The 19,519-nt window shown below is 39.6% G+C and overlaps 1 protein-coding gene across 4 annotated transcripts in view; it reads right to left on the bottom strand.

Moving 5' to 3' along the window:
- The window catches only part of CPED1 (cadherin like and PC-esterase domain containing 1), a 136,670-nt gene that overhangs the window by 113,155 nt on the left and 3,996 nt on the right, over positions 1 to 19,519 (bottom strand). For 3 of the 4 annotated variants that reach the window (XM_018910186.3, XM_009086781.4, XM_050985357.1), the window contains exon 3: positions 9,849 to 10,035. In XM_018910186.3, the coding sequence (XP_018765731.1) occupies positions 9,849 to 10,035 (187 nt within the window). Of the gene's footprint in view, positions 1 to 9,848; positions 10,036 to 15,294; positions 15,371 to 19,519 lie in introns of all 4 variants that reach the window. The other variant, XM_050985354.1, reaches the window with a different exon arrangement.

Genomic DNA, 19,519 nt, shown 5'->3' on the forward strand with positions numbered 1-19,519 from the left:
TGTGAAACCTGAAGTGAGAGAGGTTTTTTAAACACTTGCTAAAGCCAAAAGGGAAAAAATATTTAAATGACTAATTCCCATTTAGACAGAAAAATGCTTCTTGATTTGCTCCAAAATAGCTATATCTTGTTCTTATTTTGTCTATCAGTCTCTTGAACAGTATTTTGGTATGCTGATATGTTTTCTATTTTACCTATTGTAGAAAAAAAAATGTAGTGAACTGGTTTTCTTCCAAATAAACAAAAAATGATCTTGTCTTATTTCTCCAATTTACACCAAAAATCCTTCTTCAATAAACAGACCAACTGAGCTGTATTCTCTCAGATCTAAAATAACTGTGGTTCTGCCAGATTCATCTTGCATTTACAAAACACAGAACACTCTGTAAGCTCTCTCTCTATATACACTTTTAGTAGTTGCTATAAATTAAAACTGAAAATCCTTTTCATAGCTAAATATTTATTTTTGAAAGCATTACCATGAATATCAGAAACAAATTCATTACAATAATCTTGTTATAGAAACACTTTATGACTTGAACAATGTGCTTCAAACTTTCCAAAATGCATAGCACAGCTCCTCTGTGCTTCCCTCCATCACCATAGGACTGTATTTTATTTAGGTGAGGCACCATGGAGGAAATATGTTAAGATTAAATTTTTTTAATCCTGCTACCAGCTGAAGTTGCTCAAATGCTAATCTACTGTTACTTTTTAATCCAAATCCCTTCAATATTTTGCCTTTCTGTTTTGAAAAATTGACATTGTTTTGTAAGGAAACATGCCTGCCAAAAATGATAGAAAGTCATGATATGTGGGGTTTTTCCTTTTTAATCAAAGGTAGGGTGTCACTTTTAGTAATAATTTTCTGTATGAAATATTTTTTTCCAGAAATCCGAAGGATCTCATAATTAACTTGAAACTGAGAAATAGCTTCAATTTCTGAGAATGTCAGAGGAGCTTCTATTCTCTTTGTCATCTGTGCAAACTAGTATTACCTCCAAATGGACAACCTCAGGGGCTGAGCAGTAAAATATACAATATTACATTGAAAAATCAATTCTGAGGGAGTACAATGAAAATCAGAAGAGTAGAATAATCATGAAGAAAAGGTTCCCTTTTGATGCAAGATAAGCCAGTGTAACAACAATACATTGTGTAAAATTTTCAGAAATATGTTCTAAACCGTGGGTGGCTACTGCACTTTTGATGTCTGGAGTGGCTTTGGGATGCAGCATTCAAAAGAGCTGTCAGCTGAAAGTGGATGCAGCTGGAGAAAGTTGGAATCTGAGCCTAGGAATGGCGTGGGCTGGCTGCAAATTACAATGAAGGCCTACACAGTGTATAAGCTTTTTGCTGCCTGAATCAATAAAAGTCATGGTAGCCAAAGTTAAAAAAAAAAATGTTTTTGTTTCAGTGGTATATAATGCCTCTACCTAAAATGGGAGCACAGTGATGAAAGGCAGCAGCACACTTCTCACAGCTGACCAGGGCTCAGAGCCAGTAACTGCATCAAAAAGGGTCCACAGCTTCCAGCAGCCAAATCACTGAGCAGTCCTAAACAACAATCCCTTACAGAGAGTGCTCTGGCAGCTCGGTGACAGGCTTCTGGCTAGACTGACTGACATTCTCCCAGCACCTATGTTAGCAGACAATTATCTGACATTTAGGAACAGACATATATATTTATAAACCAGAGTTGCTGCCTGAACCCTATCAGAGTCAGGATTCATTTCTTAAAGAGAAGCATTTTAAAAATACTTTAAAAAGCAATTGTATGCTGTTACCTTCTTATCTGACACACTAGAGTTATAAAAAATTACCTCAAAGCTTTTTACAGGATTTGCATGTTGCTAGCATATTACAAAGCAGCTATACTGATGCCTAAATCCCCTGTATTTATTTCATTTCAGTAGCCATGCACATTGCTGCTTTCCTTTGGCAAATGTGTGGACCTTCCTGGACACTGGTGTTTTTCAGATTCTGTTAACATGACATAATTTATTCCAGTAAAGTTTTAATTTTAGCTCACTGTGTAATCAGTGTGTATCATTTTAATTATTGTAATCTCTAAGTCAGCCCCTTAAATACCACTCTCCACTGGACTGTATGTTCTCTTTAACAAGTAAATAAAACATTCAGAGAAAGATATATTTGGTATATTTAGGACTAAATGCTATATTTTGGTTTTACCTGGCAGAGCTCAATGTCCTTATACTTTAGTTATAAACAAATAAAGAATTTCACTTTCTAAATAAAAAGAGTGCATTTGAAACAGAGGATTCAGTACAATCTTACAGAGGGTTTATTTTAGTAATACAAAGAAATCATTTGTGTGCTCTTCTACAAAGGATGAACATGTTCTGCTAGTAATTAGGAAGAAGAATACATATTGTTCAGAAAAATATATGATGCATTTAGATTTTCTAACATGAAACCACAACATCACATTAGAGAGCAGAATTCACTAGTGTGTGTCAGAAACTTATGTCTTGTACTGAAACCAATGATGTGTGCAGCATGAGATTAATTGCTAAAAGCAAAACTAAAAAGTGATCAAGATAATGTAAGTTTCTGGAATGCATTTCCTCCCCAAAATGAAATAAACTTCCATGTTATGGAAGCAGATTAAATCTGTTACATGCTTGTAACTCAGTATGCTCTGAGGATTACATTTCTACTGATTTAGCTTGTTTAGGAAGCTCCTTGTTTAACAACATACAAAGAAGTGTTTCTAAAATGTGTGCTTTATTTGTCAAAACTTAGCTCAGGACTCACATGACATCTATTTTGCATTAGGAAATCAACCAGTTTTGTATACTCTTGGTTATATATTTGTACCAACATTTAACCAAAAGGATTTTGGGAAGTTACATCTGCTAGATTTGAATATACATATGTATTTGTATGGTAACCCACAAAACACTTCTGTGGCTAACTGCACCATTATTATTTTGCACAGTATTTTAAATTACTTACTTATGATAGAATGATCTTATGCTTTTGCTGGCATGCTAGGCTCTCCAGTCCTGCTTATTTAACCTTACCTCCACAGGGTTGTTTACACTTTCAGAACCTGATTTCAATTTACTTTAATTTTCTCAGAGACTTTTGTATTTATAAAAGCTGAGCATCTAGTGACCTCTCTATTCCTGACATTTCCTTTACTCTCCACTATGAAAAAGAACAAAAACCCCAGTGTCCCATTTCTGTTCCAAAAAAACTAAACTGCTTCCTTCAGTGGGTTGGTCCTTGTAATTGAAAATGGCAACCAGATGTTTACTGAACACACAAGACATTTTCCTTGGGGCCTTTAGTCTTTGTAATTGTTTGCTAAAGTTAGTTGGATTTCATGGAAACTTGTCTGAGGCTGAAATAAACAGCAAGTAGGGGCTCCTCCTAACTGTATTCTGAAAAATTGAAAAAAAGAAAAAAAGAAAAAAAAAGTTAAAACTAATGTTTCCTACTCTTGTATTTCTAACACCATGGAAAACTATTCACTAAGGGAGAAAATTTGATTCTCTTAGTACTTATTTTACATGACATCCCATGAAAAACATCCCTGTTTCACAATACGCTATTTGCCTTCTACTTTCTCAAAGTTCAGCTGGCTATTATCTAAACACAACTGATTTTTGCTCCCTTCCCTTTTCCCCACTCCTGTCAGGAATATATTCTCATAAATTTTGGGGATTTTGAGAGTATTTTGCATTTTAATAAGATGCTCTAAACTACATATTGTTTGTTCCTCCAAGCTCTGAGTCACCACAGCTGATTCACACCTGAAATTTCTCAATCTTCTTTAGAAATCATCATTTTTCCTCTTCGGTTTTTTGTCTGCCTGATTTTCTCAAGGCTAGTCATATATTCCAAGAAGTCTGCGAGACCATCTTGTTACCCCACCAGGGGACTCACTACGCCCAATAAAATCTCTTTACCTAATATTTCAAGATATCTAAGATTGAATGCTCCACAACTCCAGGGAATCCATTTGATTACTTCACTAGCTTTACTCACAAAACAGATTTCCTAATAACAACTTTGCTGTAGTACATCATGCTCTGATTACTACAGGCATGATGAACAGATTGTTCTTTTTTCCTTGGCAGCAGAATTCGTTAACACTTTGTGTTAACAAGCACCTCTGTTCACCCAAACATACCAGCCTTCACACACACTGCAGAGAGAGCATCACTGTGTCCTCCTGTCTCTAGCAGCTTTTCTCATTTTCACTAATTTTGCTGATATGGTATGTCTTGGAAAATGAAAAACCCATGTCTGACAGGCACCAGCCATGGCCCTGGGGGCCTCTGAAACCCATGGCTGTAGTTTATTCTCTAGACTAATTAGCAGCTCTGAGGAAACTGTTACTGGCTGCACTTACTTACGAAGGAGCATTTCTGCAAGTGCTTGCTGCTGGCCAGATGTCAGCAATTAAGCTGATACTTTTCCTATTTAGCCTCTGGCCAAAAGTATGAACAGTGAGGAAAACAGTGAGAGGTGATACAATATGCTAAAGGAATAACATAAAGATATACAGCAAAGAGCACACATTTAATCCTAGTGCTGACAGTGACTCATACAGTTTCTATCCTAGTTTTCTCCACCTCTAACTGATGTAGCAGCATTTTCTGGCTTTGTAACTTGAACTGCAAAGCAACATGAACTGTGTAGTTTTCTTCCACAAAAAAAGTAAATTTGCTTTAAAAAGTAATTTTGCCAAAGGATACACAACAAATCAAAATGAAAACCTGACAAAGACTGACTTCAAAAGTTGCTTTTGGGGAAAATCAAATGAGAATTTTCCTTCATCTGTCCCCCCCAGCAGCTTTTTCAGTCATGCAATATATAGAGAGAGAAAACTTTGCAGCTAGCATCACTCGACATCGACACCCGTGCTTGCTCCTGCAGCCTCGTGTTCCCTGACATTCCCCAAGCTGCTGCTTTTACCATAGGGAATGACCACCATTGTGTAAAAAGAAGCAAATAATTCTCTGCAGAGAGCTAGGAGGGAGGCAGCAGAGGCTTTATGTTCCATAATAACACAATTCTCAAACCACCATTTTACAGCAAAATGAGTTATACCTGAATATATTCATATGGCTTTATCAGTGAGGGGGTATTTACTCCTTGCTGTAATATGTAGTAGTGCCACTTTAAATACCAGACAGATCTCTTGACCCAAGCACATAAAGAGAAAGGCCAAGATTTGCTCAGATTTGCTCCCATGGGTCTGTTGTCTCAATCATCCCTTCCTGTTGCTGGTGCAGCTCCACCCAAGCACCACTCCCACATCTGCAAAAAGCTAGATCATCCTCATAGTTAGTTGCTGGAACTAGGGCTTAGTTTACGCAGCCAAATATTTAAACATAGCATGCTCTTAAAATGACAGAAAACAGGACGTAATCCAGTGTATATTGACAATGTCAGAAAATAGGAAATAACTACAGATCTAATATTCTTTGCAATATATGTAAATTTAAGTGCCTAGGTAGTATATGATCCCTACTTAACAATGTCAGGAAAATGAATAGGATGTGAAAATGATGTTGATTTCCATGGAAATTGACAGAAAAGCTAAATATTGAACAAAGATAAGATAGTTTCATTACTTATATTATGGAACGATAAATCATACAAAAAAATCCCAACCCACATCAATATTTGTACTGTAGCAATCTTTCTAATGACGTGGCTAAAATTTAATCTTCAATGGATGTCATTCAAACTGCAAAAAGAGTTTAAATACTTAACTGCAGTATTTTAAAAATAGGAAATGACCATGTAAAAGCAATACTATGAAAATGGTTTATGATTCTTTTTTAAAGTCCCTCATTGCAATTGCAAGAGCTTTCACCAAATTACTAACACTCTAAAACAGCAGGGAGCATATAATGTTATGCTGCACTCAGTTTGTCAGGAGCCTGAATACCTGTGCTTTTTTCCACGGCCAAACTGATGGGCTGCCATTGAACTTATGCACAATCTTTTCCATTCCAAGAGCTAGTGGTAATGACAGAATTTTGCATGTTATTTCTGAATGAATTAAAATTGGCCGATCAAATTTGTAACATACACACATTTCTTGGAGCACACATTTCTTGGAGCCTGAAGTTTGCTGAGATTTGCATAACCATTAGTAAAGGTGAAGAATTGAGAAATGAAGGAAATGCCTGTTATGGGAGGGTCACCAAAGAGTAGTGAGGCAGGCATATTCAGCAAAGGACAGAAAAACTGATGGCTCTGTAAGAAAAGATAAAAGTAGTTTATTTATCTTTGAAGATGTCATCTAGGCAAAGTGTGGAATTCAGGAAAGATTCAGGCAGCAGGCAGTAACTAAAGAATGTTATTTTTGGAGGGCAGAAATGCCTACTAGAGAAACAAATTTCTGAGATAAAACCTTCCTCTTAAAATACGTTGTGAAAATGTTGGCAGGGTAGCACAGAGTCATAGGGACACACACATCCTGTTAATCTTTACTGTGGTAACAGAGATGAGAGCTTCTCAGACTGGAAGAACAGGGAAGAAGGCAGAAGACACTGGAAAATATTTGGCAAGTTCTTCTCTGGTATTTGCTACTCTGGGAGGATCTAAGAGGGCTCTGAAGCCAGGTGGCTCATCCCACTCATCTCTGATAGAGAAACACAGCTCTGTCCTGCGCTAAGGCAAGGAAGCCCAGAGGCTTGTACAGCTCAGTATGGCAAATCTCCCCTGAGAAAGCCTGGAAGTGTAGGGCTTTCTCACTCCTCCTTCTGATCCTTTTAGCATTTTCCATGAGATTGTGACACCAATTTCAACACCCTCCAAGGCTGTGGCAAAGGCTTCTCTTGTTCCAGAGGAGAGGAAGGAAGACCAATCACACCACCTGGTAGACCAAAAAAATGTGCCATTTGTAGATGTGCTGGCCAATACAACCTAGTACCTTTCTTATCAGCTGTTATGATGAGCTGTTTGCTCATCAGCAACTCCTTCTGAACTGCTTCCTTCAAAACAGATTTACCACAGATATTTACTGGAGATACTGACCATGTCAAAACAGATTTCCCAAGGTGGTAATCCCAGCACTCTGCAAAAACTGACTATTACATCATCTGCTACCAACACAGCTCTAATGCAGTTCCACCTCTCTATCTCCATCCTGGCAGCAGACTAAGAATGTTAAATTTACAGCAAATTGGCTCATTTAGGCTGCTGCAAAAGGAACTCTCAAAGAGCTCAGAGCAGGCACAGGTATCATCAGTCCATGGAATTTTCCCTCCATGTGGGTTTAATTGCTAAGGAATGGTGAAAGCACAACTACTTTTTGTTCAAGAAGAACTGCTTGAGAATTCACTGACAAAACTATTTTTCAGTGAAAAATTAGGGGCTTGAATAATTTTTGTTTTACTGCAGAACACAACTGTATGGATTTTTGATAGCAAACCCATAAACCACAGTCTCTTTGCCATGATTAAAAAAAAAAAAAAAGAAAAAAAAAGTGTTTTTCTTTTTAGCCAACTGCTTTCCAGTTACCAAAACTCAAAATGGTTTTGGTTAGTTTGTAAGAAGTGAAAAATTTCCACTGAAGAAAACTATTCCCCTGATGTTTCTCTCTGACTGCAATGAACTCAACACAGTGCTGCAGCCCAGGTGTTGAGGATTTTTCTGGAAGATCAGAGTACAGAGCTGTCACATTTGGGTTTCAAACAGCAGCAGAACTGGTCCAAAAATTCTTAGCAGGCCAGCACAAAAAAAAAGTTAGGAATGTTTTGTGGTGAATTTTTTTCCATATATGACTTCAGCTAGAGTCTTGGCTCTCTGCCATTCAAAACAAAAAAAATCCTTTCAAATTTAGAGTGAGCTTTGAAAGATACATGAGTAAGAAAGACTGCACACAAATAAAAGCACCCGACAGAGCTGCTAAGTAACAACAAGTAATAAGAAATTACTATTTTTTTAGATTTTTCACAACACTCATACTCTGTGTTTTTCAGTTCATTATCTATATATTTTTAATTGAGTCCTAAAGGAGCATATTTTTAATAACATTTTATAAAAATATTATACCAAAGCATAGCTCAAAATACCCTTCTCCAAAATAAGGAGTACTATCCCATCCAGAAGAGTAAACCCCAACTTCTACTGGGGAAGAAAACTATCTTTGAATGTAATTTGCTTAGCTGAAAGAAAAGATCATTGGGTTGGTATTACTTATTTCTTGTTTTTAAAACATAACCTTATAGCTAGACACTTACTTAACAGAGAATAGTTAAAGGCAGATTTATGCTACCATGAAATGGCAGTAGAGTCTTACTCTTTGCCTTAAGTTGGCAAGCATTTGACTTTTTTACATAATCCAACATCTGCTGGAAGCTGTGAGATGTTTTTGGAAAATACCTGACCTTTTTATTATTTTTTTTATTATTATTACTGGAAAAACACGACAGGAAGCACTGATTCTAGCCTGTAAAGTATAAATATCCACAGTTAAGCTCATTTCTGCAGAGGCAATATTTGGAGTGTAAAAACTGTACAGGAGAACTTCAGTCTGAACTCAGCACTGTAGGAAAATATAGTACAGTCTTTTTTTTGGTTTTTGGTTTTTTTTTTAATAATTTGCAACTCAATTTGGCACACCCACTTCCTTGGCCATTTGAAACAAAAGTATTTCACAGAGATGGTGCATGTGGTCCCCAGAGATACCAACTTTTCTCTGCAGCCCATCTGACCTTAGCCTGCAATACATGGTGTGTCTTGTCTCTCTGAGATGGAAAGAACTCAAGGCAAGGAGTGGCTAAAAGGTGACTACAAAACTAGATTGAAGTAAGAGTGAGATGAAGACAATTTACTGCTTCTTGGTACAGCCTGCCAAAGAAAACCACATGTACCCCATTTTCAAGATAGTTTCTTAGAGAAACTAGAAATTAGTGATGGAATTTTGAGCAATTTCAAGCACGCTAAGTAACTGTAGTTTCTTATCTATGAAATTATCTGGTTTGGTTAAAACTCAAAGCAAACCTGAGCTTTCTGGTAGCTCCAGATGTATATTGCAAGCCTGAATAACGCAAAGAGTATATACCCTTTAGCATAAGACCCCATTTTTCTTCTGGCAGAATAGTAGCCTGTGTACTTTTTTCAAAGCCTTCCATTTCCCGAACTGACTTCCAAGACCAGACTGGCATCACAGATTCAGTTCATGTCTATGAGGTGTACAAAAACACTCAAACATGGTCATCACACATCTAACTGGTGCCCAAGCTTCTCTATCAAGCACAATGTAACTCTACACAATAAAGCTACAGTCCTTTGTGCAAGAGATCAGGATTCTTCAGTAGACTGCCTGAAGTGTGGATCAAATTTCAAGAGGAACTAAGAACTAACAGTAATCTATCCCAGATTCAGCATCAAGTGCAAAATATACTTGTTCTATATTGTATTCTTTAACAAATTTACAGAAGAATTAAAACACTACTAGAGGAAAAAAACCTTCACACAAACAAGTCTTCTTTAGGAGAGAAAGGATAAGGTAGAAAATGTAGCAGGTATGTGTTTTGTTATGAAATATTCTACTGAAAATTCCTCAGTTATATTGATGAAGTTGGTATGAGAAGTCATCAGGAACCAAACTGATCTGATTTAGTTGTCAAGTCTATGATGAACTACTCGACATTTTTTACAGAAGGATATAGGTAATGGAAGAATCACCTAACTGTGGAAAAATATCCACACATCTGAGAGGCTGGAATTTGGCTTCTATCATTACTTTTATCAGAGTTTTTATGCTTTATGTTTGTTGAAGAACAGTGGTTCAGTTCTACATTTAGTGATCACACATTAATTAACATATTAACCAAGTCCAGTTATTCTTACTGTGATAAGGGTCCTCATGCCTCAGCTGTTCCACGAGTCCCCTGCTTTCAAGGACTGTGACTGAATATCCATGTTTTGCCAGGATGCGCTGGCAGAGCTGACGGTCGGTTTCATGGTGAGCAGGAGGTGCATAGAGAATTGCTCTTCTTGTGTGGCTTCCAAAGTGCTGGAGAATGGAGGCATCGATCTACAGCAAACACAGTGCAAAGACAATGATGGTAAGATAGGACATTCCTCAGCAGTTCAAAATACAGTTGTTGCTTTTCACAAAACACATCTAGTAATGCACTGTGACAACAGTGAAAATAGTTCTAGTATAATTAAGAATTCGCTTTATATCAGGGACTTTGGACCACAATTTCCATTTTGTCTGCCTCTCCATTTTTTCCCATCTTCATTTTGAACTGATACTATAAAGGTTTGAAAGCTCTGGTTAGGACTCAAGGATCTTTAAACAATGCTCTTCCCTTTGGGGAAACAACTTTTCCTGAAATCTGGGCTGCTCTGGTGAGCTGGTAACAGCAATTGCTATCTGACTTTGACTGTGGCTGTGGTCACCTGAACAGAGAGGCCTTGGGAGGTCACATGTGAATTGTTCCAAGGAATGTGGGTCCTACGCACATGGTAAGTGCGGGCATCTGAGTTTTGCTATACAGCATTATTAAGAAAAATAAGAAGGATACTGGGGTAAAATCAGACATAGGAATCCTAAACAGAACTGGAGATTACTGTGCTCTAGAAAGTTAAATGTAACCTTGTCAGCCCTTTATTGCCTTCTTAGTCCAACACTATCTAGCCCACAGGAGGACTGGCAGAGAAACTTGTATATAAGAGCAAGTGGAAAGGTATCTGATGTCCCCAATGAATCTCAAGGAACACTTGGATTATCTACCACTTACTGTCTTCCCATATAGTGCCTATGGACAATGGCCTCCAGAGAAAACCCTACCTCTATATCTACCCTGGGGTATGAGCTTTTTCAAAGAAAAAAATGGAAAAGAGACACCCCAAACACACAAACCTAACATTAATTTCTGAAAAGGGCAAATCACTGGGCCATTGCCATCAGATCTTTGGGTAAGGGGAATATTTTATGTCTTAAATAAATGTGGTGGGCTAACTCTGTCTGGAAACCACGTGCCCACCAAAGCCACCCTACCAGTCCCCTTTCCAACTGGACAGAGAGAAGAATACACTGAAAGTCTTGTGGGTAGAGATCAAAATAGGGAGAGATCACTCATTGATTATTGTCACATACAAAACAGATGCAGCTCGGGAAATGGATTTGCTAGATAATAAATGGAATTAGAGTGAGATAATCAGAAATAGAACCAATACACCTTTCCCCCACCCCTCCCTTCTTCCCAGGTTCAACTTCCCACCCAAATTCTCTACCTCTCCCTCAGTGGAGAAGGGGGGCTGGGACTGGGAGCTTGGTCAGTTCATCACACATTTTCTTTGCTGCTCTGCCCTCCTCAGCAGGAGGACTCTTCAAACTCCTCCCCTGCTTCAGTGTGGGGTGCCTCCCATTGGAGACAGTCCTTCATGAACTTCTCCAATATGAGTTCTTCCTACAGGCTGCAATTCTTCAAACAGATCCAGCGTGGACCTCTTCAAGTGGGCCCAGTCCTTCAGGAACAGACTGCTCCAGCATGGGTACTCCATGGCCTGCAGGTGGATCTCTACTCTACTGCAAACCTCTGTGGATTGCAGGGGACAGCCTGCCCCACCACAGTCTTCATCACATTCTGCAGGTAACTCTCTGCTGTGGTGCCTGAAGCACTTCCTCCCCCTCTTCCTTCACTGACCTGCTGTTTGCAGAGTTGCTCCTCTCATACATCCTCACTCCTCTCTCTGTTTTGCAGTTGCACAATTGCTTTTTTTCCCTTTTAAAATCTGTTATTCCAGAGTTGCTACCACCATCACTGAGAAGCTCAACCTTGGCCAGTGGCAGGTCTGTCTTGGAACTGGCTGGCATTGACTGTGTGGGACATGGGGGATGGGGAAGCTCCCGGCAGCTTCTCACAGAAGCCACCCTAGTAGCCCTCCCCCAAAAACCTTGCTGTTCAAACCCCAATAAAATAAAGCATAAAAATAGGATGCTCAGTGTGGGAATAATAATACCATTAAAAACCAATACTTTATTTTGGTGAAATATATTTGACTTTAGGATTGAAACATACCAGCAGAGATTAAATTCAGGACATTTATATTAGTTCTGTGCAAGTTTGTGAATTTCAACCTGACAGTTAGTTGTCAGCAGTTCAAAAATTATTTCATAACTCCTAATTTTAGTTAGCTTATCACTGGAGATAGGAAGCACTACACAAACAAGTCACCACATTTTTTGCACAGTAGACGAGACTGAAAAGAGACAGATCCTTTTATACAAATAAATTTCATTCAAGATATGTCCAGTTGTTTATAGGCCTGGGATCTAGTGCTAAAGTCACTCTTCGCAGCAGTGACTTCTCAGCATCCCCTGAGTGTGGGATGCAGTTTTCCATTGTGCTTGGCAGAAGTGTAAGCTATTCTGCAGCAGTAAAGATCATAAACTATTTCAGAGCCTTTTGCTTCTAACACCAAATGTTCTTTTGCTCCAGAGCAGTCATTCTCCTGCAAAGCATTAGCATTTTTGATGAAGGGATCCTGAAAAAACATCTCAATACAACACTATCAGAGTCTTCCACACATTCTTGCTAAATGTGCAACCCAAAACTAGTTTAGAAACTGAGATATTCAAGTAAAGGTTGATCACTTGCTGGCCAGAGTAAGCACACATAGCACAGGGTGAAGTCATCGGAACTGAGTTAAGTCACCTGTTTGACAGCGTTCCTGACATCCCAGAATTTTTAAAACAGTGTTCTCAGATGACCCTTGCCCACCACAGCAGCGTCACTCTTGTCCGCTTCTGTCTTTGCCCCTCCTTCCTCTCCTCTTATCTTCTCTATTTCCTGTTCTCTTGCAGCGCCAGCAGCTGCTGGCAGCCCTTCCTCTCCATTTCCCTCCCTCCCTCCCTGTTCCTAAATCCAGCCCTTGTCCCTGCCCCCCTCTTGTGCTCTCTCTCCCTTCTCTTCCAGGCATTCCAGCCAAACACTTCGTACTTTCCATTTCACTTGCATCGTGGAAGAAACCCAGAAGATAGAGACTCCTCTTGCTTTATTTTGCAAGAAAACTCCATTTTCCATCCCACGTGTGCTGCAGGGGTGAACTGAGGACACGTGGGGAGTACAGAGGGGCTGCAGACCGGACAGTCTCGGCTCCGGTTCCATTTCTGCTGGCGAGTATGGCTTCTCCCGCTCCCGTGTCCCTCCCCGCGCCGCCTGGGGCGACGGTCCTGCCTTGGATGTCCCGTCACTTTGTGTGACACCCCTCTCCTTACTAACAATTCCCACATTTCTATTATGCCAGGAAAGCACACCTTACTTCGTGGAAGTAAAGCCCCCCGCAGTACCACCTCTGAAGTATTTTGTTTCAAACATTAAGAGGTCCTGCCTCAAGCACCCAGCAATGGCTCCATTCCCCTGCGGCCAGTTCTCTAGGGCCAGCATCCTCCACTGGCACATCTGCTGCAACAGGCCTTGCTTGGCCCCGGTGTCCCCCGGGCCCGAGGGACGAGGCACAGGGGACAGGGACTAACCAGCCCCGAGGTGTCCCCAGGGGCCCAGCCCGCCTGCCTGCCGAGGGATGTGCCAGGGAAGATCCCGCCTCAGCGTCAGCCTAGATGCGGAAGGCGTCTTCCTCAGGTCTCTGGGGAAGGGCTGCAGTGTTTACATCGCTCTGGTTTGGCAGTGACTAATATCCAACAGAACACTGATAGCAGCATAGGAGAGGGGAAAAAAAAAAAAAAAAAAAAAGAAGAAGAGGAGGAAGTTCAGGCAGTGGCAGTGACCTGGGTCATTTCCACAAAACACAAAGGAAATGGCCCGGAGCGGCTCCACGGGGCCCTCGCAGCCTCCGACTCCCACCGGGCGCCGTCCCCGGGCTGGGTGATCAGAGAGGGCTTCGACAGCCCTCACACACAGAGCACAGCACGGCCCAGCACCGGCTTCTCAGGGGGCTTTTCTTGGGACACTCCGGAGACACGCAAAAGCCGCTGCGGCAGCTGCAGTCCGAAGCCTGCTGCCGTAGTGCTGGGAGGGACCGAGCGGGGACACACACCCACCTGGGCCCCAGCCCCCGGCCCACCGCCCGGGCAATGGGTACCGGCTCTGGGTACGGCAGTGGGCAAAGGCACTGGGTACCGGCTCTGGGTACAGGCACTGGATACTGGATACCGGCTCTGAGTACAGGCACTGGGTACCGGCACTGGGTACCAGTTCTGGGTACTGGCACTTGGTACAGGCTCTGGGTACCGGCGCTGGGTACCGGCACTGGGTACAGGCACTGGATACTGGCTCTGGATACCGGCTCTGGGTACCGGCTCTGGGTACAAGCCCTGGGTGCAGGCACTTTTATCCACCAGCCTCCCAAAGAGCTGCAACAGCGTCTCTGGGACACAGAAGCAACTCAGCAGCCTAAATTTAACAGCTTGACCTGATGTCTAATCTGGTACTATTTAATAATATGAAGTATCTCCACACCTTTTAGGGTACTTGCTTGAGATCCATGCTTAGTGTTGCCAAATTTATTTTCTCTGCCCTGTCCTTTCAGAGCTATTTGCAGTCCAGGTTATACATGCAACGTGTCCTCTCTGTTTGTTGAGCAAGCCAGTGCAGTGTAGGGTGGGTTGTCAGCTACACAGATTTTTTTTTTAAAATCTGGCCAACTGCATACTTGTAGCAAGTGGTTCCATACTTTTTTCCAAAGCTTTATACAAGATGCCTTGCATCACTGGACATGCTGATCTAGTTACTACTAGATGTTTTTCAGAATTTCAAATATTATACCAATAACAGTCATGTTTATATATTTAAAGAGTCTGCTGGTTTTCATAAAATGTTTCTCAATCATAAAAATGAGGTCTGGGCAGAGAGTTAGTACAAGAGAAGCAGAGTACAATAGATGAAAATAAGCTGTTCACATATTTCCACGTTTTATGGTTCTAATTTTTTTGGCATTCCTATGATTTTAATGTACAACAGACTTAGACACACAAAAAAATGGATCCATAACATTTTAAAAATTTGAGAATAATTGCTAAATGGTCAAATGTTCCCATGTCTCAACAATTTTTTTAGCTCTTCCTCAGTTTGAACACTCAGACTATTTGTTAGGGGGTCAGTTTATTACAGATTCAATGTTTCTGACACGAAAGGGATTGGTAAGAACATCTGCAGCCCATGTCATACCTAGAAAATGGTGTGTTTGTCTCCACAGAAATTAATGAGGCTTTACAGCAATGCTGAGATTTCCCGTGTGATTTTGGATGAGACCTATGTCAGCTTTGACATGATATATGTGCTCTTACAGCTTACAAAATATTGCACTTAGCTGAGTCACTGACCTCATTTTAGGGCAACTGGCTGTTACACAGATGATCCACAGCCTTTTAACAACTGGTCCAAACAAACCAGAATGGGCTGTAAAGTAAATAAAAACGCATAAAAATGAATTTTGTAATTTTGTTTTCATTTTACAGAATAACATGAAAAAAACAAAAGAAAACAAATTGAGCTCCATTAAAATTTATTAAAGATTTTTTAAAAAATTGTATCAAACGTATACTCCTTTGATGTCTTAACAAACAAGATAAAAGGCCCAGTTTATACAATATAAAAGCTAAAGAATTATGTAAACATCTTTTTGGAACTAAAAATAGGCATCCATTTTCAGAGTTGCAATTCTTAGATCAGTCTGTCTGCAACTTTCAGGGAGCTGTGAAGTTCTCTATTAAAAAGAAAATATTTTGACATTTCCCTTGAAACTGGTATATCCAATTCTAGGTTATGAATGTATAAGGATATAATTGATTCATCTCTGAAGCTTTCCTCTATTGTACAGAATTTCTGCATTGTTCCAAAAATCTAGAATTTGGTCAGTAACTGGATCTTATGATGTATAATTACTGTTTTTGTTTTGGCCAAGAAGAAAATAGTGAAGATATTTCAAGTTGAAGAGAGCAAAACAGTTCCTTGGCAGCTCTTTCAAATTCCAAGAATATTACCTAATTCCATAAATATTGATGCATTGTCTATGCCTGGAAAAGAAGCAAATATACAGTTTGAACTGTTGCCATAGAATTTCACTGACCATCACTTCAACTGCAGAAACAAAATTCTCTATCCTAACATAATGGCCCTACTCATGTCAGCCTGAGCTTCTCTCAGGAAAGAACTCAAAAACTGAATCATCTTTTCAGCTACCCAGTTCTGGTGTCATTAGTCCCACAGTAGCTTGTGTCGATTACAAGCAGCCACTTTTCACACTGAGCTAGCCAAGACTGTCAGAGACTTGGTCCAGTAGCCTCAAATAACTTGACTGCAGCTCACTTTAACCCCACTTTTTCCTGCAGGTACTGAGCAGTGTGCACTGTGCAAACCAAAAGGCCTTTGCATGAAAGCAGAGTGAAACAAAAATATCACAAAGGAAAACCGGCCTTATAAAAACAAGGCCAGCACTATTAGCAATATTCCCAGGCAGTGAACAGCCTAAATTCCCATTTAACTAGCAAAGGAAGTCAGCATCTACTTTTCCTATTAAATACCACCTAGCAGAACAACATTAATTACAAAAAATACATGAATGGGACTCCCAGAAAATACTGCACTATTACTGAACAGCATCAATAAGAAGAGTGATAATAAAAACTTAGCATGTGATTCTAATGCCCCAAGCCACTCATTTTATGGGACTATGCAGATGTTTATTAGATCTAAATGTGACTTCTAAATTCCTTTTTGTGTTTGCATAAAAGTTCATAGAAATAGTAAGTTGTTCGTGCTACCATTATATTTAAAAGTGTGTATAGCTGCTGTATCAAGAAGTAAGAGAGAAGTTAATTTCCTGTTTCACTTTCTGGAGGATATTTTAATGTGTTTGCATTATGTTCTGTTGAATTTCCTAATCAGAAATGGGCTGCAGAATGAAATGGCTGGAATGTAATTCTGCTTTGAATTGTTTGTTGGATAAATACAGAACAAGCCATTAGATTATTGGCATTACTTTGATGGCTGTCTTCTGATGATATTATAAATCCAAGAGCAACACTGGAGTTCTTTTGCACAGTCATCACCGACACTGAGCAGTAAGTACAGAGCTATTTTATCAAAATGCTTTTTGCTTTATGCCTGCATGTAGTACATGTTACCAACCTACCTTAAGAACAGACAATGAGCCAATCCAACCACTTACCAAAACACCTCATTTTGGAGGAAGTCACTGTGAAGTATAGGAGTGACATTCTGCCTCCATCTGCTCCTCATGTGTCCTTCTCAAAGTTCCCTTCCCACAAAGCCTCCACCCTGCCCTGTTTTTCCTGACTGCTACCACAATAGCCTTGCCCTTTATCACCAGAATATCTCTAGCTATCTGCTCAGTAAAAATAGTTGTTTCCTTAGTGCTGTTTCATTTTACATTACAAAAGGGGAAAAGAAATGTCCTTCTTTCATAGGGGCAATGTGAATATGGTATCATTCCAGGGAAATCAGTTGCTGATACTGTACCCTCCTATGCTGATTGCAACAGGTTTCATACTAGCAAAGTTCTTTGTTCTTTTGTGAAAAGTTCTCATTCCCCTACTTATCCTATAAAATAGCTTTTAAGTTAAATTTATTTAAAAATGTATCAAACATTAAAAATGGATCAAACCTTATTATGCATAATGCAATCTTTTCTATCCAGAGCTCTCACCACACTCCATTCTGCATAATGGCAAAAATCATCTCTTCTCATTCTATCATCCAGCTTCAATTCTCCTTTTTCAGATATTTACATTTCAAAAGTTCTCATTAGCTTTGTCTTCTTTTCTTTCCACTTCCATTCTCATCTCCCTTTCTCTTCCCTTGCACAAATTCAACCATCTCTGTACACAATCTGTTCTGTACTTTCTGAGGTTACTGTTACTTTGCAGCTGTAGTTCCCTACTCTCCTACAACTGCTTCCTTTCCCCATGCCTTCTTCCATAACAGACTCTGCTCCTATCTCCTTTGTTGCCTGCTTATTCTGCCTGATGTGGGCATATTCCGTAAAAAAAAAAAAAATAGAAAAGGAGATGTGTCTTTAGAGGATGAAATTCACTAGAATTGTTTTTAATGTCTACATTACTTCAGGATGAATTTTGCATTAGACAGTCTGATTTCCATTGACTATGAAGTCCACCTTTTTGCCTCTGACAGAGTGGAGCACTCAAGTAAAGAGAGGATAATTCCACTCTGGATGTCCAGTGTTCTAATGTTCTAGTAACATTTTCTCAGCTTTTCACTAATTTCACTGTCAATTTTCAAATATAGATGCCTGGCCCAGTAACCTATACAAGATGTTCAACCAGATCTTCCTCTAGACATTGGTTAAGACTAAACCATAATGTTTCCCTTTTTTTCCCCTTCTTTTTCTACATGGTATCTTTCAGATATGGCCACATCAAGCTATCATTATCTTGAATCTTTCATACTGTCCACTCCTAGGAAATTATATCCTATCCTCTTTGTTCAGAATGAAGCCATAAAAAGCCTTTTCTTATCCTTGCTGTTTCCTCACTTCAATATAGTTCCTCTTTGAGATACATCTCTTATACAACACATAAGTGGCAGATTCAGGGCCTTAAAAGGAAGGCAGTTTTTTTTTTTTTTGACACACATGTGGTATTTAATTTATTTGGATGCCAGCCTAACCCACTCATCACGTTCTCATATAATCAGCTGTGTATCTTCTTTGTTTTCTTGTTCTCAGCTGGCCTAAATGGCCAGGGGATGTAAAGCAAAAGTCTGGTGAGTATCCATGAAATAATCTCCTTCAGAACCCAATTTAAAATGGGAATTTCTTTGTTTGTTTTTGTTTAAATACATTTGCAATTGCTGGAAAGCTAGTATACCCAAAAAAGTGCCTATCACAGGAGTAATAATTATAAAAGGTGATTAATAATTTCTTCCTCCTTTTTCTCCATCTGTGGAAGAAACAAGGAAAAGAAAGAATCTTGCTTTCCAGGACCAAGTAAAAATTCCCACAGCCAGTATGGTTCACCATACTGCTCACAATTTCAGCCTGGAAGTAAAGCTTATTGGCTTGGGAACTGGACCTTTTAAGAAAAAAAGGAAAAGTGTTTTTGGGTCTTCTCTGACTGGGAAGGCAACTCAACACCAGGTATCTGCCCTCCTAAAAGCAGTAAAGTCTAAATTCCTTCTACCCAGCAGAGGTACACCATCTACCTGGGCAAAATTACTTGTGTGCATCTAAATTGCCTCTGCCTGAATTAATTCTGTGAGTGGAAGCACAGCTTAACCAGATAATTAGCTCTTCTCAAAACTGGCCAAGAAGCAGAGTTAAATTACTTAAGATAATTGTAACAGTATTAGAGCTGGCTGGCACCAAAAGTATTTCTGGCACAATACCGTGCCAGGAAAGCCACACAGAGGGCTTGTATGGGCTTTTCTTTTTTTGTGTTGGTACCTATTCCAGTTTTGATGCTACAGCACCAGCTCTTCTCCCCACTATATATATTCACAAATATTTCATTATTCCTGCCCTGCTAAAACTGCAGACAGCTTTCTGCTAGATATGATATCACTCTCTAC

Source organism: Serinus canaria, chromosome 1A, assembly GCF_022539315.1.
Source record: "Serinus canaria isolate serCan28SL12 chromosome 1A, serCan2020, whole genome shotgun sequence".
NCBI lineage: Eukaryota > Metazoa > Chordata > Aves > Passeriformes > Fringillidae > Serinus > Serinus canaria.